The following is a 23,383-nucleotide window of genomic DNA, read 5'->3' on the forward strand; positions in this document are numbered from 1 at the left end:
TTCAAAGAATTCTATAAGGTTTGTGAGGCAAGACTTACCCTTACAGAAGCCATGCTGACTCTCCCTCAGCAAGGCCTGTTCGTCTATGTGTTTTGAGATCCTATCTTTGATGAGGCATTCCACCATCTTACCCGGTATAGATGTTAGGCTGACCGGCCTATAGTTTCCCGGGTCCCCCCTCTTTTCCTTTTTAAAAATAGGCGTGACATTTGCTATCCTCCAATCTTCTGGCACCGTGGCCGTTTTGAGGGACAAGTTGCATACCTTAGTCAAGAGATCTGCAACTTCATTCTTCAATTCCTTAATAACCCTTGGGTGTATGCCATCAGGGCCCGGTGACTTATTGATCTTTAATTTATCAATGAGGTCTGAAACATCTTCTCTTTTAACCTCTATCTGACTTAACTCCTCGGTTAGGAGGGGCCGTTCGGGCAGCGGTATCTGCCCGAGGTCTTCTGCCATGAAGACAGATGCAAAGAACTCATTTAATTTCTCTGCCATCTCTAAGTCTCCTTTTATCTCCCCTTTCCCTCCCTCACCATCCAGAGGGTCAACCGCTTCTCTGGTGGGTTTCCTGCTTCTAACATATTTGAAGAAGCTTTTATTATTCCCCTTAATGTTGCTGGCCATGCGTTCCTCATAGTCTCGCTTGGCCTCCCGTATCACCTTCTTACATTTCTTTTGCCACAGTTTATGTTCCTTTTTATTCTCCTCATTAGGGCAAGACTTCCATTTACGGAAGGAAGCTTCCTTGCCCTTCACAGCCTCTCTGACTTGGCTGGTTAGCCATGCGGGCACCCTCCTGGATTTAGTGGAACCCTTCTTTCTTTGCGGTATACACCTCTGCTGGGCCTCTATTACTGTTGTTTTAAGCAGCCTCCATGCACTCTGGAGAGATTGGACTCTTTTTACCCTCCCTTTCAACCTCCTCCTAACCAGCCTCCTCATTTGAGGGAAGTCCGCCTGTCGGAAGTCAAGGGTCCGCCTGTCGGAAGTCAAGCCATGGTCAGTGTGACCATGGTGATTATATCACTGCCTTCACCACTGCCCCTCCCTTTAAGGGGGCAGAGACAGGGCTTCCCTGACTTGGGCATGCAAAGCCCCAGTTTGGAAACCTCTCCTCTAAATGGATCTATTCAGGCCAGGTGGCAATGCTAAACATTATGCTCAAGCCTCCCTTCACTGCCTTAGGAAGGCTGCGCACTATTTTCTTCATTGCATAACAGTCCAGTTAAAAGCAAAATTACATCAGATGAAAAATAGAACATGACCTCAAAATTTTTGCTGCTGTTATATGGAAAAGGCCACTCCTGTAATACAAACTCCTGTAATACAAACAAGATCCAGGTCTACAGAGTTTGCGTCCTGAGTACACTTCTGTACTGCAGCGAGTCATGGACTCTCTGCTCACAACAGGAGAGGAAACTGAACGCTTTCCACATGCGCTGCCTCCGATGCATTCTCGGCATCACCTGGCAGGACAAAGTTCCAAACAACACAGTCCTGGAACGTGCTGGAATCCCTAGCATGTATGCACTGCTGAAACAGAGACGCCTGCGTTGGCTCGGTCATGTCGTGAGAATGGATGATGGCCGGATCCCAAAGGATCTCCTCTATGGAGAACCCGTGCAAGGAAAGCGCCCTACAGGCAGACCACAGCTGCGATACAAGGACATCTGCAAGAGGGATCTGAAGGCCTTAGGAGTGGACCTCAACAGGTGGGAAACCCTGGCCTCTGAGCGGCCCGCTTGGAGGCAGGCTGTGCAGCATGGCCTTTCCCAGTTTGAAGAGACACTTGGCCAACAGTCTGAGGCTAAGAGGCAAAGAAGGAAGGCCCATAGCCAGGGAGACAGACCAGGGACAGACTGCACTTGCTCCGGCTGTGGAAGGGATTGTCACTCCCGAATCGGCCTTTTCAGCCACACTAGACGCTGTTCCAGAGCGCGATTCCATAGTCTTTCGAGACTGAAGGTTGCCAACAGTAATACAAACTGTTGTAGAAATGTACTGATTTGTCTGTAGTCAAAGTCTACATCCATATCAACTGTTTCCCCAACATTTGTTTCAGCTTAATTGAAAAACTTGCCCAATAACCTGGAGCAAGGTTCAAGAGAAATTAACTGGTGGGGAAAAAGGTTATTAGGCACTGTGAAGTAAATTAAATTTTTATTCTGCTATACATATATATTTATATATATATATATTTATATATTTATGTGCTCACACTTGAGCCCAGACTTCAGTATACAATGTCAAAAGCAAGAGCCAGGCGCATCTGAACTCCAAAATGTATATCATTGGAAATCGCAAGCAGATCACAAAAGTTGCTTGTACATTAGTGCAGTCAGAAACACGTGTACCAGTGGTACATGACCTCATCTTAAATCAGACTTGCCCCACTGATAAGTTGTTAGAGACTCCTCTGTTGTAAAACACAGAAAGTTTGGTTGATTGTGGCAGTGGCTTTTCTTTAACATGAAATGTGGTTGACCACAAACACATTAACTCCATTTATGTAATCCCATATCTATTGCACTGTATATAGAAAGTCTGGCTTGCACGTCTGTGAACTGCTTCACAACCTGGGGAGGACGCAGGAAAAAAAGGTAAGATGCATAATGCCTACTTTATTATGGTCCGGTTTCATGGTCCCTTAAGATACACCCCTGGAAAACACCTAGACAAGCCCCCAGGCAGACTCAAGAGCCAATACGCACTCCAAAGCAACAGCTTCGGTTTACAAGTCTGGTCTAGGAGAATATAGCTTGTCCCTGTTGATTCAAGAGATGTGTGGGACTTTTTCCTAAACTGGAGAGGGGTCATCAGTGACACAATGATAAGACTGGGAAGACACTTAAGTGTGCCAAGCTTCCCTCCTGCGCCAATTTCTCTATGCAGAAGCGATGGGTACAAACCACTTGGACAATCTCCCTACGTATACCTGCACTGAAATGCGTGGGACTTATGCAAAATGCTCTTGCGCAAGCCCTGTTCATTTCACTGGCTCATGTACAATTGCTCAGTGACTGCTGGGAATAAGAGTATGTAGGAAGGAAGGAACTCAGATTGTGCGGTGGAAAAAGGAGGAGTCCCTGCTAGTGTTCTGCTTGATTCCCAAGCTAAGAAAACCATTTCTGCATGCCGCTGAGCTAGGAAGGACTGCAAGACCTTGTTGCATTCAGCCATCCGTTGAGATGTTTTCTTTAAACACCTGCCCATCACATCACCTGCCTTTGAGTAAATGCTGGATTTCACTCCCCCTCCTCCCCACAAGAAGGCAGAAAGGAATCTAAATAATAAAGCTTAAGCAGACAACATACAACTGCCTGATCCAATTGCCAGAGCAATCTGTAAATACTAGAAGACCAGACCAGGAAACAGTAGATGTTTATCTGTGCATGTAATCAAAATCTGCTTTAAAAAAAAACTAAAGCAACAGTTTTGTTCCCCCCTCCCCCCAATAACTGATCAGGGATTGTGAGTGCAAGTTTCATCTCCATTCCAGACACAAAGTTTCACCTTGGTAACACCACCACCACCACCAGGGGATCCAAAGCTCATTTGTCAGAACCCTTCCGCGGCCTGCGGAACGTGGGCGCATCTTTGTTCAGTGCACAGATCCTTCGGGAGAACTCTTCAAACTCCCCCAGGACTTGTTCGTCACACTCCACTGCCACAGCATGGTCCACGGGGATATAGTTAAAGGCTTCAAGCTGGTCTCCGGTGCCAAACCCTGCGGCTTCCATCCCCATGATCTCTTCAGCTTGCTCAACTGTGCAGAGGAGGTCGGCGCCAAGGGGGCTGCGGAATGTGCACGGCTGCTCATTGGTGGCGGCACTGGGGTGCTCGCTGGGCAGCACCGTGCCATTTATTGCACAAGAGGGGTCCAGGAAGGACTCCTGTTGATCCTGGGAATTGTTCTGGCTCCTGTTTTCGCCATGTAAACTTTCACACAAATCCTCTCCCTTTCTGTTTTCTTTTGAGAAGTCCATGGAGGTATCTAACGACGACGACAAGGACCCTGCCTTTTTGTCCAGCTCTCCTACAGTGGCCATGGGCTGGGTTAAAGCAGAGTTGTAACTTGGAGGCGGAGTCTTGTATTGCAGTCTCTCGTTCTCCGAATTAGCCCGTTTACGAAGCCCCTTGTCTGGAGAAGGGTGGCTGCTAGAGAAGCCAACATCTAAGCCTCCAAACGCAGAACTTTGCCTCTTTGGAACTGGAATGGCGCTGGATATATGATGCCGATCACTAAAAAAAAATGCCAAGAGGGAGTTAAAAGGGCATTTATAGAGATGTTTCATGCCCTGCAGAATCAAAACAATAATAAGACTAGATCAACCTTCACAAGTTACCTTTCATTCTTTCAACAATGCCCTGAAGAAAACTACACAATGCCCACCACTTGGCCAAGCCAATCAATGAGTCTTAGGAAGCAGGAGGGGTTTTTCCAATTCTCCAATTCCAATTCCCTGCAACATTCTGACTGTTCAAGACTGTTCTTTTTAATCAGTTTAAAGAGACAGAGCTCATAGCAGTACAGGTATAACAAATTTTTCACCTGTGGTTTTATCTCAAAGTGATGAGAAGGGCCCTTTAAAGGAAAACAGTCGTTCAACAATAGCCTCATTCATGTGAGAGAGGGCAGCTGGCTAATAATCCATCAATCATTCTCTCTCCAGGTACTTAGAACAACTTTGCTCCAAGGCAAGCGGCTCCTCCCTTGTGAAAGAATGATAATCATTTTGCATTCTTTCCCAGAGCTGTCCTCTGGTGAAGGGAGGGGTCACTGGCTCAGAGTGAAGCCTTTCTAAGCGCCTGGAGAGAGACTGATTGATGGATTGTCTGTCTAATGCCTCTGTTTTACATCACAAAGATCAGCAAGGCTATTTTTAAATCTCCTAGCAAAGGGACATTGTTTTTTTTTTTAATGGGTTGGCTTTAATGCAATTTTTGCCATTCACATGAGTTCTGAGAATGGAACCTTCGCAAATAACGAGACTCAGCCCATATTTAAATCAAAAATCTTCATGCTGGACTCGTGCAACACGGTGGTCTAGGCTTTGGAACGCTGTGGCTTGGTTCCAACATAATTCCATTGTTACGGGAAAACCAATGTCATCAATCTTTGTGATACCAGTCTAGATACTGGTTTTAAAATGAAGTTTTTTTTTCACTAGCAAGCTGTGTTGGCCATTCTTTGGGAAATGAAAAAGTGGTGCAAAAATTTTAGAATGCATACAAGAAAGCAAGGGCAGGCTACAAAGCCTCCCTGCTCCTTGGCTCCATAACTCCTGATGTTCTTTAACATATTTTAAAATTTTGCAGAACACTCAAGCACTTCGGGCTATAGCCAAAGAAAGTTGATCCTACTAAGCACCACTGAAGTCACTAAGATAGGGTTCCAAATAACCTTCAAGTGCATCCCTCTGTCAGTAAACACCATCTACTTATCTGCTTTAACCTCTGGATGCTACGTCCACAGTAAATCATTTGTGCTTTGGTAATTCCCATTTCGGAGGAATACCAGAGGTAGCTCTAAGGTTCTGTTTGGTCATTATTTGCTGCTCCTCAAACTGTATTGAGCCTGCACATCCAAGGCCTACTCCTCATCTCTTCCTAAATAAAAAAGGGGGAGAGAAGGAGGAAACCATGTCTGAATTAACCCCTGCTAACTGGGTAAGAGGCACTTTCTTCAAGTCGGTGCTCCTCTTTTTAGCAAGGGGAGAGTAACTGGTCCATCTCACCCCAGCACTGTCTTTTCTAGTTGCTGTCTGCTGAAATTTAGACTGTGAGCCCTTTTGGGACAGGGAGCCATTAGTTAATGGATTTTTCTCTGTAAACCATTGTGAACTTTTTTTGTTGAAAAGCTGTATACAAATACTGTTAATCATCATCATCATCCCATCCTTTCAATATTAAACACTTCACCTGGTGTGAAGTTTCAATAGAAAGCTAAGGCTGTAATTCTAAATACATTTACCTGAGAGTAAACCCAAACGTGTATAATGAAACTTACTTCTATGTGAACATGCATGGGATTGCACTGTAAGTTATCAGACTGCTTTGCTCTTGAAAATGATCATCTATGCCACTGTTTCTCAGCCAGTGGTGCTCGTACCACAGGTACTTGACGTGGTGCCCGGTGGTACACGCGGGACACCCAGGCCCCTGCCACCCGGCAGTGAGACCAGCACCACAATACAACAAGCAATGAAAGGAGACTTGGCTCAGTGGGCAGAGCTCCAGCGTGAGCTTTCTGCGTTCTTGAAAAGGCCCTCCCATCCACCCCGAGTCTCTTACTGGTGTTTGTTGTGCTGCCTCTGGCCTCTCAATCTGGAAGTAACTGCTGACATAATCTCCAGTTACTTCCAGTGATACTTCCAATAGGTGGACCATGCAAAGTGGTATGGCAGGGGACAAATGTTGATGAACACTGATCTACATAATATGCATTGCCCAGGTCAAGGAATACACACAGGCAGCCCAGCCAATACTGAACACACAAAACCACGTGTGGTTATAAACCGCACATGAAGAGAAGATTACCAATTATACAAAACCATTTTTGAGAGAGCGTTCAGCCTTCCTGTTTTAGCTATCACATTAAGGGTGATTTTTCTGTCCTGGTCAAATGCTTTCCTTTGAAGAAAAAAAACAACAACTGCTCTCTATTAAAAAACCACCAACAGATTGCCTTGCTACTCAATACGTTAGTAAAAGACAGAATACAATTCACAGTCTCAAATATGTATCTTTCCCTCCCTGCAAAATGTTTCCTCTGGGGGACATTAATTTATCGCAGCTGGTTAAAATACTAAATCGCGATTGACTGGCCACCAGCCAAAGTGCACAGCTATAGCCCAATAATATGCGAATACTTTCACACACACACACACACACACACACACACACACACACACCTTAAAACATTTGATTCTCCTCTCCTCTTTGCAGAAAACATGACCTCATGAAAGCAAGAAATGAAGGTGTTTAAGTTGGTTTACAGCTATCTGAAATCTTCAAGCAAACTCTTTGGCCAATAACATGTCAACTGAATTTTAAAAAAGAAAAAGAGTACAATTTCTCACCTCTTTAAAAGTTATAGTTTAAAAAATGCAGAATAATGACAAGGTCACCAGAAGGAGAAGGTTAATGTGAAAGCAAGTGAAGTTGAACATTCAGGTAACCTCAGAAGATTGTGAATAACGTGGCTCTTCTTCAAAAGACATAAGAAAGTTGTGCTACTAGAGCTCTCCAAGTTCAAAACTTCCCTTCAGACAAGAAATGAGTGAACTTTCAATGCAGCCAAACGAGTGAGCTTTTAATGCAGCTTTGAATTCAGCCAACGCAGAGGTTATGAAAAGGGATGCAACATAAGAACATAAGAAGACCTCCGCTGGATCAGGCCAAAGGCCCATCTAGTTCAGCTTCCTGTATCTCACAGTGGCCCACCATAATGCTTCAGGGAACACACAGGACAACAGACACAACCTATGTCCTGGTATCCTCCTTTGCATCAGGCAATCAGAGGCAGCCTACCTCTAAAATCAGGAGCTTCCACATACCTACCATGGCTTGTAACCCGTGATGAATTTTTCCTCCATAAATTTGCCCAATTCCCTCCTAAAGGCATCTAGAGGGAATTGGACACATTTCTGGAGGAACAATTCATGTGCAACCTGACCCTCCAGCACATACATGATGGACTATGTGATTTGGGCGCCTCATGCAGAGGCCTGTACAATACAATGGGTTGATCTGCACAGTCTTCTCATTGTCCTAAAAAAAGGTAACATCTGCGCAAAACAGGCCTCTGCAAATACAGTAGTTAACAGGGACTGGACATGTCACAAGTTGCAGGAGGAGGGAGGAAAAATATCAGTATGGACAACAGAAGAAAAAGCCTTCAAAGTGCACCAGAGGCATGCCCAGGACAAGCCTATCCATTACACCACTAAATGCACACAAAAGCAGGAGGATTGTCAAGTGGAAGAAACCAAGTTGCAGAGAAGTTCCAAGTAAGAAGACTCCTGGAAAGACTTCATCTTCCCAAACCTCATTCTGACAGATGCAGAGGGGCATCTGGCAATGCTTTGCCAGTCATGTGCCTCCCGAGACTGAAGTCAGTCAATAGTACGGCCTACCTGCTGCATATGTACTGCCGTAAATCTTCATTTTAATACCCAGGGTTCTGCGGATATCAATTTAGCCATCTGTGTGCAGAGCTTTGTGCATACACATTCCACACACACACACAAGCTCTTGCAGCCAACTGACCAGGCTGGAAATATGGCCCCCTGATCTCCCCCTTGAGGGAGGATTTATGAAAAGCCTCATTGCCTTTTATACTGTAAGGAAGTACCAAGAGGTACTGTTCAGAATCATCAGGCCTATCTCAGCCTTGGAGGTGAGAAAGAAATGAGGCATAGATACACACCGGGAGGAGGAATGCGATAGTCCCAGAGATGTATGTCTAATATCCACACGTGTTTTGAAATATTAGCCAGGCAAAGAATGTGTTTTGTCTTGATAATGAGAACATGCCACTCTAAGGAGGCACTTAGGGATGACAGTCTACCTCAGGGCAGAAACCAGAATTTCACAGTTAGGAAAGCCAAATTCTGTGTAATTTGTTCACAGTAATTAAGTTATGCAAATGATAAAGTTATACAAGTGTTTGGCTTATTTATTAGACAGCTGATAACACAATTCAGCATCGATGTCAATTCGTAACAAGACAAATTTCTACTGGGGGTAAGACACTCTCCGTTAACTGCAAGAGGGAAATAGGAAAGATGAGTTAAAAGGGGGACTAATAGTTGAGAATCATGGATAGACTGGCCTCCTTGGAATTGAGACCATGGAACCAAAGGCAGCATTGTACCCTCAGTGCGAATAATGGGACCCAAAGAAGGGAGGGAGGGAAGGCCCGCCCCACTAGACACCTCTAAGTTTCAAAACTGTCTGTGCCTTTTTTTTCTAGTTTCTCTCTCTAATAAGGTGAGTTAGAAGCCTGCTCTCATGAAATGAAGGCTGGGTTCTAGAGGTGTTTCACTAGTGAATTTGACTAAATACTGTGTGTGCAGACTTGTGACCTTCATTCAAAAAAATCAGATTCTATAGCTCACAATTTCTGGATTGTTGCCCAGTTCCTCTGGTACGGGTTCTTTCATTTTTTAAAAAAAAAAAGAGCAGTGAGGGCCCAAATCACCCAAGACTCCCAACTGCTGCTGACCACAAGTCCCCTTCAATATTAAGGCATTGAGCATGATCGACACATGCAAGCTTGTCCTCCAAGAAGGTAGTAATTGTGAGAAGCTGCCCATTTGAGACAAGAATTCTTTTGTACAGAAAGGTATATATATATTGCACTGGTTGGTTTCCAGCTATCTTCCATGGCTGCACTGTTAACAGATGAAATCAGTACTTACCATCGGACCATCAGCCCATGCTCCAGGAAGTTTTTCAGGTTTGGAAGAGTCTGCCTTAGATCTGGAGTCCCCAGCCCATGCTGGTATCTCAGCTACAAAGAGAGAATTGTGAAAATGAGCAGCAGCTTCATCTGAATACCTGCACATGCCTCAAAAGGGACCTTAAGGTAGACAGATGCTTTGCTAACTGTATGAACAAGAGGAGAAAAGTTTGTGATAAAAAAAACTCTGCTTTTCTCAAAATTACAGTTGACTGATAGCATTTTTTATAGGTCAGTAGGAATACAAATTGGGATCTTTACATACTTTTGATGGAAGTCACAGGACTCATTACAACTCCAAAAAGATCCTGCTCCAAGAGCTCCTCTATCTCTGGCATTCTGAACACAGTCTCTGTTGATTATCTGAGCATACAAGGGGGCTTACGTATTCATATGATCAATCACATAGGATTGCTTTAATCAGGTGACTGTTCTAACAACTAACTTCTAACTAACTTACCCATCTTCTACAGACCTCTCCGTGGCTATTTTCCTCCTGTCCCTCACCCTACTTCAAAGATGCCCCTGACCCCCAATTCCCATTTCTAGGTTTCCCCAACTCAACATCTTCAGCCTCCTTTCCACCAACAGCTCACAAATGCAAGCTTCTTCATTTTTGTGCCTCAAATGTCTGGGCTCAGGATAAAATGTGCACCTTGACAGATCTTCTGTAGCTACAAAAATAAGCCTACCAATACACAAGGCTACTATGAAAATGTTTTAGAAAATGTTCCTCATGTCACTTGCTGGGTTGCACTCTTCCCACTTTTCCTGCACAATTCTTTTTTTGCAAATGAAATACAGTTAGGACAGCACAATGTGCCTTGGTCTGGCTAGTACCAAGTGGAAAAACTGAAAGGAGAACTCCAACATTGCAAATGGAATAGAGCTTGAATGTATGTTAGTAAGCCTGTTATTGGGCACACAACTCAGAAGTTAATGCTCTTAGGGAGTTTAGATGCAGGAAGATTAAGAATGATTTAAACAACTTTGCCTGCACAGCGATTACCTCTCAACAGGACTAATCAGGGACTGCTGTTCACTTACATCCTGCAAACACTTCTCACAAGCCATTCCTGTCTGTGCAGACCCACAGAAACCACTTGAAATGCTAACAAAATTTGGTCTCGGAAAACAGAAGGACTCTGGAATTTGGAAAACTCTTCTTACAATTCCGCTCACTTGAAAGTTCAGTTGGAGCGATAACAAAAGGGCATCATTCAGACAAGGGATGACATCTTGTCACATCTAGACCTTGGAACAGTGACAGACTAACCTCCAACACACTTTATGTTAATTTATGGAACTCTAAATGTACACTAAATACTCTGAAGCACCACTTTGCTATTGGCCAAGGTTTAGAGGACTTTTTGGAAGGATCAGGGGGATGCTTGAACTTCTTAGCTACTTAAATAGGAATTTAAATCAGTTTTTAAATGGTATGTCTATTTTATTACCCAACGCAAGTCTTCAGGATGCAGTGGACTACATCTCAACATAATAAAATTAATGTAAAAGCAGCTGTAGTAAATCAAAGCTGGATTTTATCAGGATACCCAAAAGTCTTATATTTACCACTTTTTTGGGTAAACTTTTGTTTTTAAAGAAAAGTAGACAGAAAACATAATTTGTATTGGATGCTGTTGGGAGATTAAAATAAAATCTTGTAAGGCTGCTTTCCAGATTTTCACATTTAGAGGTAAGTGGCCTCTGTTTCCTGGCTTCTCATAGTGCAAACACGTAGAGAAATAAAATAGGAGAGGAGATAGCAATTTAATAAAGATCATTTCCATCTACGTATGCTCGCCATCAGGAAAAGCTCTTTAGGACTTGTTACAGAGAAAGATCTGGCTAGCCTAGTTCCTTCACACACCCCCACCTGCCTGCTCCCTTTCTAACAACAGCACTGTTCTCCTGTCACAAGGTGTGCTAGGGTTCATGCTCAGATATGAATATACTGCGTAAATAACATCTGATTGGGTTATAGTTGCATCAAGCCTAGATTAACTCTAATGCTTTTTACATGGGGCTGCCCTGGAAGACCATCTAGAAACTTCAATTAGTACAGATGTTGCTGCACAGGTTCTGACTGGTGTCAGGTTTTGACCGGCAGCATTTCCGTTGAGGGATGTCTTTGCTATGCCAACTGTTCTGACTGCTGGTTTGGTTGAACAACCTTCAAGGTGCTGGTTATTACCCTTAAAACCTTAAGTGGTTTAGGACCAAAGTAAGTTCAAGACCACCTCCCCAACCTGTGTGGTCACCTGAGGAATGTTGTATTGCATTTCCTGCTACTATTTTATTTATTTAAATAATTTACACCCTGCCTTTCCCCCTATGAGGTTTGCTTGGTGGGAATGAGAAAGTGGTCTTTTCTGCTGTGAAGTCCACTATGTGGTACTTCCATCCCTGTTTCCCTTTTGCTGCCTCCTAACTTTCCCCCCCCTAAACCCTTCAACCATAGTTCTCCCTGCTGACCTAAGCAAACGTGGAAGTGGTGCTTGTGGACATCCTAGAGTCTGCTAGTGGTCCACTGTGGGGAAACAGGATGCTGGACTAGATGAACCTGTGATCGGATCCAATAGAGCTACTTTTATTTTCTAACAACTTTGGCCAGGCCAGGAATACTGGTACTGGGACCGGTTTTAATGCTTGGGATTTTTTTCGATTTCGATAAACCTTTATTGGAATACTGAGAGTCCACAAACAATAGCAATATAACACAGCAAATAAATGCAACTTTATGGGGTATTAACTTCTGGTCTTTGTCTTGGAACCTACCGCTAAAAATTCTGCCACCAAATTGGTGATAGTAGAGGAATAATCACTAAGAAGAATTGGGAGAGGATCAACAAGGGAGACAGGAAGAGAAGAAAGAAAAGGGTCAAGTAGCTGAGACCTGAGATTATGATGGACAGTGCACCGAAAAAAGATATGGTCCAGAGTATCTGGTTCAACTGAACAAACCAAACATAATCTATCTGAGTGCGGGATTTGAGAAAATCTCCCTTGGTGTACTGCAGATGGGAATATGCTTGGGATTGCAAGGGGTTATTTCTGTGAAATTCCTAAGGCAGACAACTGCTTCATCTGGGATCCTGCAACCCGCCACCATAACCACAGACTAAATGCAAGGGAGAAGGGGGGTGGAAGCATTGCAAGGAAAGATGCTACACATCTGGATCTGGATGGCGTTTCCTCAACTTAAGAGACACAAACGGTTGCAAAGAAAAATATTTTTTCAAAAAACCTTTAAGGAAAGCCTATTTCTAGTGCCAGAACATCACCCAACATAATGTGGACTCCGGCCCAGTCAGGAAGCTGTTGAACAAATGAACAAAAATCCCTTCACAATTTCTTTATCCTGTCTTTAACGTCTGACAATTTCTTAAGTGACTGTATTACAAAATGCTATTCATATTATGCTTCAATAAAACCTTTTTCCTCTCTTTGAGAGGCAGAAATTACATATGGGAGTATGTACCATACAATACATCTTTTTTTAAAAGACCATCCTCTACTTCTAATGGTTTGTAGCATATAAATAACTGGATTAAGGGACTTAAGGAAGGCAGGCACCAATTCCAAATATAGTCAGGCTGGGAGGTTATGGAATAGAACTGAGAAGATTCTCTACATAGAAGTAACAACTATGCACTGTTTTCACTTCATCATTTTAATTTTAAAGTGTCACAGGAGTTCAACAGCACCATCCAGAAGAAGCCCTCAAGTCAGATAAAAGCTTTCTTGGCTCCACGTTGGAGATAATTTTAGCTTTTGCTTAGGTATCACAGTGGACTCATTGATTCTATTCAAGATTTAAGTTTTTCATTTTAAGTGCAGCGTCTTACCAAGATGAAGAATCTGAACTCAGATTTTTTTTTTCAGTGGGAATGGTAAAAGCAGCTAACATGCAGTCAACAAACTCCAGCTGCCTATGAAGATGCAGTTATGACACCAATGGGGTCTCCATTCTGATGGACCGCTAGATGGGATGACTCAAGGCCAGTGCCGCTGGGGTGTTAATGCATGGCAGATTTCTCCATGTATAAATACAGGCCTCTGAATGTACAGCTGCATGACTTGTAAGGGTGAAGCTAAAAGCAAGTCAAAATTTTCTGGGCCTCCAAGACAGCTATTGGGCCTTGTGGCAGGTCTCCTGGAGGGGTTGGGAAATAAGAGGCAACACACTAGACAAATCATTCAGGCTTCAGAGCTGTGAAAAGATGGCCTCAGACTAGCTGTTGTAACATCCCAAGTCAGCAAAGATGCAGGAACATTACCTTGCTCGCATTAGCCCTTTCCACAAGAGTGAAGTCCACCAAGTATTCTTCCAAAATCTAGCACTGTTGGGACCTAGGTGATGAGAATTATCATACTGGACTATCAGGAGGCCTGTGGCAGGCTGAGATTCCTTGGGCAACAGCAGCAGCTTAGAGTGATCACCAAGCCCCAGCCGCCTGAGCATGAGCTCACCCCAATTCAGCTTACTGCTGATTCAGAGCTTGCCCTACAGGCTTAAGATAAGCTTCTAGTAAAACCAGCTCTGTGGTCCTGGATGCCAGTAAGGGTTCACTGCCCACAGCAGCCACTCTACCGGGGCACACACTCAGCCAGCCACACTGCCACAAACTATGAACACATCTAGCATCTTCAGTCTCCTGATAGCCAAAGCCATTTTGATACACTACCAGGAGTGGTGTAAAAGTGGGTGCAAGAGTATTGGACTTATTCTTCATTGGAACTGGCTCTAAAAATCCAGTGCAGAAGGCTGCTTAATGTCTGATATATAGCCGTAGACAGAAGAGGATATTTAAGAATTCTTAGGGTAAAAAACTCTGCTTAAGGCCAAAGATGACCACTTGGGGTAGTTGGGGGAAGGGAGGGGGATCTGAATCACCAAAACTGGCAATGCAGATGTTAGGGGTGGCATCACTCATCCATACATGTTCTTCAGCTTCTCAAAGCACAAAACCAGGGAACACTACCAACTATTTGGATAGCTGTAGTCAGCATCAGTGATCTCCTAAGTTTACGAGGTTCACTCTCACTTGCACACACAGGAGTTTGGTACAGTAGATACTTGACAACAGCAGAGAAGATAATATTCTGAATTGATTTTAGAAAATGCAGCAGAACACAAATGATTCCCTCTTCTTTAGGCCTATGTAAAGCTTTATAGGAAGCGCTACGTTCATCCAAGCCAGAGTTTCCCTTTTAAGAAAGACAGGCTTCTTCAGTATCCATCATAGATGGGGGAAAAGTGAATTTCAGATTTAAAAGGGGCACTCTCAAGGTTTCTGGGTTCAGAACCATTTCATTAAACCTGTCAGATATAGCTATACAATACAAGAAAAGAAAATGTTCCAGACATGTTAGCAGAATAACTGAACTTTATGGCCCTGAACTCACCAAACACTGTTTTGCTACCACTGCTCTTCTCTGAGAAGCTTATACCTGGATCTCTGGCTGGCCCTCATAGGCAGCAACACTGGGTATTCACAAAAGCAGATCTGGCTCAGGTGAAGGCCACTAGCATTCACCACCATCGCAGTGCTTCGGATTGTACACTCCTTTAAAAAAGGACGTCTCTTCCCAAACAAAAATGGGTAGTGGTTTGATGGAGATGTCGAGGTTATGTAGGAGTTTCCTTATCTGCTTACTCGCAGCGGAATGTGGGTGTTTGCAAAAACAGTCCACACGCAGAGTGCATTCAATAGTAGAAAGAAACTTTAGTGCAGCCAGCAATACAAGTTAACAGAAAATAGTTCAGAGTAACATCAAACAGAAATCCGGCATAACTTTGCCCTATACAAATAATAAATCAGCCTTCCCTTTAGTTACAAACTCTCCGTAGCCTACCATCCTGCCTGACTCCCGTCCGCCTCTCGCCCTATCGTTGCCTGACTGGATATGAGGGCTCTTGCAGCCCTTTTAAAGTGCTATGCGTGAATTCACTTAGGGTGGTGTCTCTCTCTCGTGACTCTGACTCAGCACCATTCTAATTAACAAGTCTGTTCACCTGCTGCTTGCACGCTCACAGAGCAGAGGCTCTGCCTTATCCAAGGACAAATTCCTGGGGTTGTGTTCCTAACCCTGACAGGAGATCCTGATACAATTCCAAATCTCTTACTTTCTCCCTGGGGTCAGGGTGGGGCAAAGGCGCACTCAGGTTAGAGACTCATGGCCCTCTCATGCCAGGCAGAAAAGCACCTAACTGAACAGGGGTCTGGGACGCATATGAAGATGCCCTGAAGTAACAGAATAGGGAACCTGAGGCACTCTTCTGCATCTAATCCAAGACTAGACCAACTGTGCAGGTAGATCGTTGTTGTGTAACACAGGCTGGGAAAGACCTGTTTCCAGAATAGGTAGTATTGGGCCAGATGAACCAAAAGCATCTACGTAAGGTGGTTCCGTGTGTTTAGAAATAGTTCCCCTCTCCACATGAGCATGTGTCACGTTTCAATTTTATTTGGTATTATAAAGACATCGTGGGAATCACTGGCACGAGCAAGCACATGCCTAAGACTGTGGAGTGCTAGAGTGAAGTTCGATTTTAAAAACAGGTGTGGGGGACCCATAAAAGGTGCCTCCTTCTTAACAGTCATGTCACAAAGCACAAATTTTTGAAAAGGGGCAATTTAGGAGACAGTGCAGTCATTAAAGGCTTCAAATCCAAACACACCGAGTCACATGATCACTGTTCAACTCTTTTTACAGCCAGACTACAGTCTTGCATTACAACCTGAAACTGCCCTGAGTTTATGCCTTCATATTTATTTAAACCATGAAGTGATGTTTATCAGATTTCAAGACATGGGTGTATTCCCTTTGTATGACCTCACTTGGAGGGAACTTACACATTAATCTAACAATTACATCAAGGGATTTTTTTCAAGGGTTAAAAGTTCACAACCACAAAGCAAAAACTTGTAGTTGGAAAATTTTAGTTTCCATGCAGAAGAGATTTTTAAAACAAAGTCCGAAATAAATGAAAAATTCTGAGAACCCTGCACTTCGAATTTTAGATTTTATAGATTTTAAAAATTTAAAATGAAGCAAGAATGCTTAGCGCCCTTGAAGGGTAGTTCAGATCACCAAATTGCCAATGCACCAGAACTTTTTCTTAAAATAATAAGAAACTAAAAGATGTATAAAAGTGTTAAAAAGGCCATGGAATCAGAAGGCTTGTTTAAAGAGCAGGGTCTTCAGGTTCGCCGAAAAAACTCAAGAGAGGGAGCCATTCTCAAGTCAAGGGGAAGGGAGTTCCACAACATTGGTGCCACTACTGAGAAGGCCCTATTTCTTGCCACCGCCCCATGAACCTCCTTGGGCGGCAGCACTTGTAAAAAGGCCTTCTCTGATGACCTGAGAGGATGAGCTGGATTGTACGGGAGTAGGCGATCTCTAAGATAACCCGGCCCAGAGCAGTATAGGGCTTTAAAGGTCAAGACCAGCATCTTGAATTGGGCCCAGAAACGAATGGGCAGCCAATGTAGCCCCCGGAGAAGCGGACTGACAGAGTCAAACCGCCTAGCTCCAGTGACCACACGGGCCGCCGCATTCTGCACTAATTGCAGTTTCCGAACCGTCTTCAGGGGCAGCCCCACATAAAGCGCGTTACAATAATCTAACCTCGATGTCACCGTAGCATGGATCACTGTGGCCAGGTCTGCACGATCCAAGTACGGCCGCAGCTGGCGCACCAGCCGAAACTGAGCGAAGGCCCCCCTAGCCATAGCCGCCACCTGGAAATCCAGGAGCAGCTATGAGTCCAGGTGGACCCCCAAGCTGCGGACCTGCTTCTTCAGAGGGAGTGCAACCCCATTTAGAGCAAGCCGATAATCCAGCACCTGCATCGAGGATTTCCGAACCAGGATAGCCTCTGTCTTATCCGGGTTTTAATTTCAGCTTGTTAGCCCCCATCCAGATCCTCACTGCTTCCAGGCAGCACTCCAGGCCCTCAACCGCCACCCTGGAGTCTGGAGGAAAGGAGAGATAGAGCTGGGTGTCATCAGCTTATTGATGGCACCCCACTCCAAACCCCCGGATGACCTCTCCCAGCGGTTTCATGTAGATATTAAATAGCATGGGGGACAGAATTGAGCCCTGCGGCACCCCGAACCTCAAAGGCCAGGGTGTCAAAGAGGAATCCCCCAGCACCACCATCTGGGATCGACCCTCCAAGTAGGAGCGGAACCACTGCAAAACAGTGCCTCCAATGGTATCAAAAGCCGCCGAGAGGTCCAGCAGGACCAACAGGGACACACTCCCCCTGTCTAGTCCCCGGCGTAGGTCATCCACCAAGGCGACCAAGGCGGTTTCCGTCCCAAAGCCCGGCCTGAAACCAGATTGAAAAGGATCCAGACAATCCACTTCATCCAAGACCCTCTGGAGCTGGGCCGCCACCACCCGCTCAATTACCTTACAAAATTACCTTCCAAATTAAATTGTAAGGATGTCATCAAAGCCACGGTCCATGCAAGGAATGAAGCTTCATGTAGCATGTTCTCATTCATCAAGTAGTTGTTGTTGTTGGCAACCTTCAGTCTCGAAAGACTCTGGTATTGCATTCTGAATTGTGGTTCTGGAACAGCATCTAGTGTGGCTGAAAAGGCCAATTCGAGAGTCACAATCCCTTCCACACTGGGAGCAAGTGCAGTCTGTCCCTGGTCTGTCTCCCTGGCTATGGGCCTTCCTTCTTTGCCTCTTTGCCTCAGACGGTTGGCCAAGTGTCTCTTCAAACTGGGAAAGGCCATGCTGCACAGCCTGCCTCCAAGCGGGCCGCTCAGAGGCCAGGGTTTCCCACCTGTTGAGGTCCACTCCTAAGGTCTTCAGATCCCTCTTGCAGATGTCCTTGTATTGCAGCTGTGGTCTACCTGTAGGGCGCTTTCCTTGCATGAGTTCTCCATAGAGGACATCCTTTGGGATCCGGCCATCATCCATCCTCACAACATGACCGAGCCAACGCAGGTGTCTGTTTCAGCAGTGTACACATGCTAGGGATTCCAGCATGTTCCAGGACTGTGTTGTTTGGAATAGACCCAGGATACCTTCTTAACAAGTAGCAACAAACAATATGGGAAGGCATGGTTAACTCTTTCTAGAGCCCAATGTACGTTTAATTAAATTTTATTTATTTTTCCAGCCAGTGATGACCAAAAAGCAGGAAGACGCAACTGAACCACTGCTCACTCTTTCCCAGGACCAAAGCTATAAGGCTACAATCTACAAGGGCACCAGAATGCAGGTCTCTTGCTATCTGGTGTGTTCCTTGGCGCATTTGGTGGGCTGCTGTGAGATACAGGAAGCTGGACTAGACGAGCCTATGGCCTAATCCAATGGGGCTGTTCTTATGTTTCCCAGTGATCCAAATCAAAGGTATGAAACAGTCTACTGCTTGCTCCTTCCCAGCAGAAATGCTGAACCCCCTTCCCAGTTTAAAGAAGGTATTCCTGTTATTCAAATTCTATGCCTATTATTCTAAAAAAAAACATGTATAAAATTTGACCAGTTGGAGCTGAACATTGCAATGTCTGTAAAGAACTAAAAGTAATAAAACCAGCTTCTTCTACTGATCACAGTGACCCTTATGACTGCAGAGAAGAACACAGAGTCCTTAGGTGGAAGCAGCCTCTACAAGATCTACGGTCAGATCAACAAGGGCAAAGAAAAGCAAGCAAGCCTAAGCAACAACAGAAAGACTGCTAAAGACAAAGGACTACGACCTGACCTGGATGTAAAGGGACTGGCCAATCAAACTCATGTTTTACTCAGCAGGGCATGGCTTAAAGAACATACTGTAGCAGGCCAGTTACGGAGGCTAAACAACATTCCAAGAACAAATAGAAACTACACTCAAGGTTGGGTGGATGCCCCAAAAGGGAGGTTCTATTATTCCACAGCGAATACATATAATGCAATCAAAGCCCAGCTTAGCCTATCCTTAACAATGTGAATCTACTTTGTGTAAGAACCTGTTTAGTCCCTCTAATGAGAGCTGCAGTGGTTTTTTTAATTGCTGAATTTTTAAGAAAGGTTACCAAACAGGAGCAGATCAGGCAATTTCCCTTCCTCAGTAGAAACCAACCAATCCAGTGGATTTATTTAATTGTACACCAAATGCATCATTAAACTAGGGCACTAGAGCATCTGACCAAATAAGATGGTCAAATAAATGGGGCAACAATAAACTGAAACTACTGACAGAAAAATTGACATCTCTAGATAAACTGGTATATACTTAAGATTTAATATTAAAAGATCAACAACAGAGTGGGTAGCATGTAGAAGGAAGAGGTAAAACGCAGGTCCTGGGTCTGGAAAAGGATTAAGACATACAACAGAAAGTGTATTGTTCCTAGGTGCTTTCCAGACTACAAAATATTCAAATTTATGGTTCTCAGAATATATCAGTTTTCAGTTCCTTGAGCCATTCCTGCACTACCTCTGAGTCAACCTGAAACTAGAACGCCTGCAACTCTCCAGTTCCAAACAGGAACAAGAACCTCTGTGTGTGATTAGCGATGACTTCTCACAAAAAGGAGGAATTATTCTTGGGTCTTTAAACAACATATGGGAGCCATTATCAACAAGCTGAAATGGAGTGCACTGATATACCGTTCCCAGTTCAAAACAATGCCCAAAATGATCTGCAGAAAACTGTATTGACCTGCTTATAATTCCACCTTAAGCTCCCCAAGGAGCCAGACACGGTTTTCATTGTTCTGACTTTGCAATTTCACAGAGATTCCATCTTTCCTTTGGGGACATGTTTTGATTATCCAATGACTCTGCTTAGTTTGTCTCAGACCCCCCCCCCCCCCCACACACACACACAAAGGAACCTGCGGGCAAAATACATATATCGCAAAAATACAACGTGGAAGTTCCCACTTGATTTGAAGAGCCAATCACATGGGCAGCTCATGAATAGCATCAGAGGTCAGCCATGTCAGGCTCCAGCTGAAGGTCCACCAAGCTGAACTTGTCACCAAGTCCCACCATACCCATCTTTAAGTGAGGCAGTGGCAGAGTGGTGCATTGCATTAAGTGCATCACTCCACTGCTGCCTACTCTAGCCGTAAAAGAGCTTCCTACAGAAAGCTGATTTGCCAGGAGGACAAGAGGAGACAACAGAGTAACTTGCTCAGTTGAGCGAGTCACTACGCCATTCTGTGGGTGGGTATGTATATTCTCTTCCTGCAGAGGTGCTGAGGGGAAACAGAGCATGCATTTTGCGTCCCCTTTCACTGCTCTTGGTTCCTGAAAACGGATGCTTTGTTCTCTCAGTGCTGATGAGAGAAAAGAGCATATACAACCATCTTTGCCATTCTTGGCAGCTGGGGAGGGGGGACGGGGACAGCAGAAGTGGCCTAAGAATTTTCATCATTCTTGCCCAATTTCAGCCAAGAATGGAGAGTGGAGGATGTAGAGGACTGCTGAAATGGAATGCTCAACTGCTCCCCCTTTTCCTATCCTTGATTGAGAATGGTGAAATGAGAAACAAACTGGGTAAACTCCTCAAAGAGTGCATCCACCCCACTGCTAGCACTGTTGGGTCAGGAAAATGTGGGTATACCTTAGGGAGCAGATTGTGCCATGGGGAGTCCAAGTACCGAGGTCTCTCCCAGGATCCCAAGCTAATCCATACCATGGCTATTTTGGCATTGCTGCTCCGGGTAATCATACTAAGGCAATCCCAACAAGGTTGTAACACTGACACTAACACAGTAACACTGAAGCGTTTGAATAAACTTCAGGATGAAAAATTCATTGTGGGTTACAAGTCATTGTAGTATTGCAAGCTCTTGGTTTTAGAGGCAAGCTGCCTCTGATTGCCAGATGCAGGGGAGGGCACTGGGACGCAGGTTGTGTCTGTTGTCTTGTGTGCTCCCTGGGGCATTCGGTGGGCCACTGTGAGATACGGGAAACTGGACTAGAAAGGCCTTTGGCCTGATCCAGCGGGGCTCTTCTTATGTTCTTATGACATTGTCAGAACAAAACTATTAATATCTGAAAAAAATGAGAATGTCCTGTACCTATTACAACTTTGGGTTGTCAACTGACAGCCTATGGCCTGTTGCATCCATTGCATGTAGAAAAATTCAGACCCTCTGAAGTAGTAGCTCAAATCTATGTCACACCAGCATGCGATGCAGCGAGGTAGTATTATAAGTTATTTTTATCGCGTGATCAGTGTACAAGGAACCTTACAGTAGAAGTCAGGTCTACAGGGCTCACACTCTAAAACACACAAAAGGGAGGAGAAGGAGATAGGAAGATAGAAGAAAACATGCCATTATCGCATGCACCTACACTTGAGCTTCATTGAAGAACTGAGGGCCAAACCCCATTCAACCTTCCATCCCTGGGGCAGTCATGCCAGGGTGTGCGTGCTGCATCTTGTGACGGAAGGGTAGTTATGGAGACCTCCACAAGGTAAGTGAACATTTGTTTCCCTGCCTCAGGGCAGCGCTGCTGCACCAGCACTGGAAAGTTGGATAGGAGTTTCTTTTTAGAAAGGTAGCTGCCTAAAGAAGAATCTTCATCTCTCTGCTACGGACAGACAGATGGACAGAAATGTTATTCTCAAAGCTAACCTACCTGTGCAATATTTTTGTTGAGAAGGTAGACACCATAATCAAACTGAAGTTTCTCTCCTCCTTTTGGATATAATGGAAATCTGCAATGGAAAAAAACAGCATGTTAAGACTTGTACATGCATTTAATCCAAGCAATTCATCCTGTCTTACCTCAACAGGCGCTTCCTCGCAAAGGCGCAAAGTGCAAGGCTTAGCCTTCCAATGACAGTGCCCATGCACTCAGGGTTTTGCAAATCCAGTGTGTATGGGAAAACATTTAGACCAAACTCCTACAAGGGAATTGGAAGCACTGTAAGTTGTTGCAGGGGAGGGCGGAAGGCAGCAACGTAATCTCCAGGATCGCAATGCTGCCAGGGATGCATTTATGTTTTCTTTTTACTTACCTGCAGTCCTGAGCACCTGGGGGCCCCTCCGCAGGGCTCCCCGTGCCTGCAGAAGTCTAAAGAAATAAAAATAGAGCATTTCCAGTTTTTGCAATGAAACTGGAAGTGCCCTTTTTTCCTCTTCTTCCCACCTCTCCGCCCCTTAAAGGGGCAGGGACAAGTGATTCCCTGGCTGGTAGGTCATGACCCACCAGTTTGGGAACCACAGATTTAGACAATTCAGTCCAGCACTTAACCAAGGACGCCTGCAGACATAAATGAGCACCTCATCATCTGCTGCTGTTAGTTCAGTATCATTTAACCTGCTTCCTTCCTAGCCAGGATCTGCAGTTGATTAGGAGACATTTGTTAACAGGTGAACTAGCTAGTGGTTAATGTCAGTGAATCATAAATTAACAGCTTCTAGAGAAAAGAGGAAGGAATCTGCAAGAGAGAATCAGGGAAGAGAAAGACAAGTGGTTCCATGCTACACTTCTCGTTGCCATCCCGTGCGTGTACTATTTGCAGTTTTCAAATCTGGGTAACTTTAAAATACAGATTCCATCTAGCGTCCTCAAAGATGTTAATCCAATCCTATCCAACCCAGAAATCTAGCTCTGCGATGAGACTAACAAAATTGTTTAATAGCAATTCGTTTTGAACAGAGCTCAACCCAGGAACTCTGAAAAAGAGTCATTAAAGTCAAAGACTTAACAGATGTCATTACAGCACACCATATCGTCAGGGTCTCAATTTTACAGTACTGCAAACTTAATGGGTCACTTCAAGTTGAGAAATAAAAATCACTCTAACCACTATATATCTAAACTCACCCTCCTTAATACTTCTATAAATTCAAGCTGTCTGCAGTGCAGGAAAATAAAACACACTTTTAAAATGAATGTACATGAACAAGTTTCCAAGACTCACTGTTGTTTTGA

General features: G+C 44.3%; 1 protein-coding gene across 3 annotated transcripts in view; it reads right to left on the bottom strand.

Moving 5' to 3' along the window:
- Positions 1–1,979: 1,979 nt before the first annotated feature.
- Positions 1,980–23,383, bottom strand: part of UVRAG (UV radiation resistance associated) — a 95,986-nt gene continuing 74,582 nt past the window's right edge. For all 3 annotated transcript variants that reach the window (XM_066620237.1, XM_066620239.1, XM_066620240.1), the window contains exons 13-15: positions 22,082–22,160; positions 9,432–9,523; positions 1,980–4,248 (exon numbers count right to left, since the gene is read on the bottom strand). In XM_066620237.1, the coding sequence (XP_066476334.1) occupies positions 3,558–4,248; positions 9,432–9,523; positions 22,082–22,160 (862 nt within the window). In that variant the 3' untranslated portion in view covers positions 1,980–3,557. The remainder of the gene's footprint in view (positions 4,249–9,431; positions 9,524–22,081; positions 22,161–23,383) is intronic.

This window comes from Tiliqua scincoides, chromosome 3 (assembly GCF_035046505.1).
Source record: "Tiliqua scincoides isolate rTilSci1 chromosome 3, rTilSci1.hap2, whole genome shotgun sequence".
Classification (NCBI taxonomy): Eukaryota; Metazoa; Chordata; class Lepidosauria; order Squamata; family Scincidae; genus Tiliqua; species Tiliqua scincoides.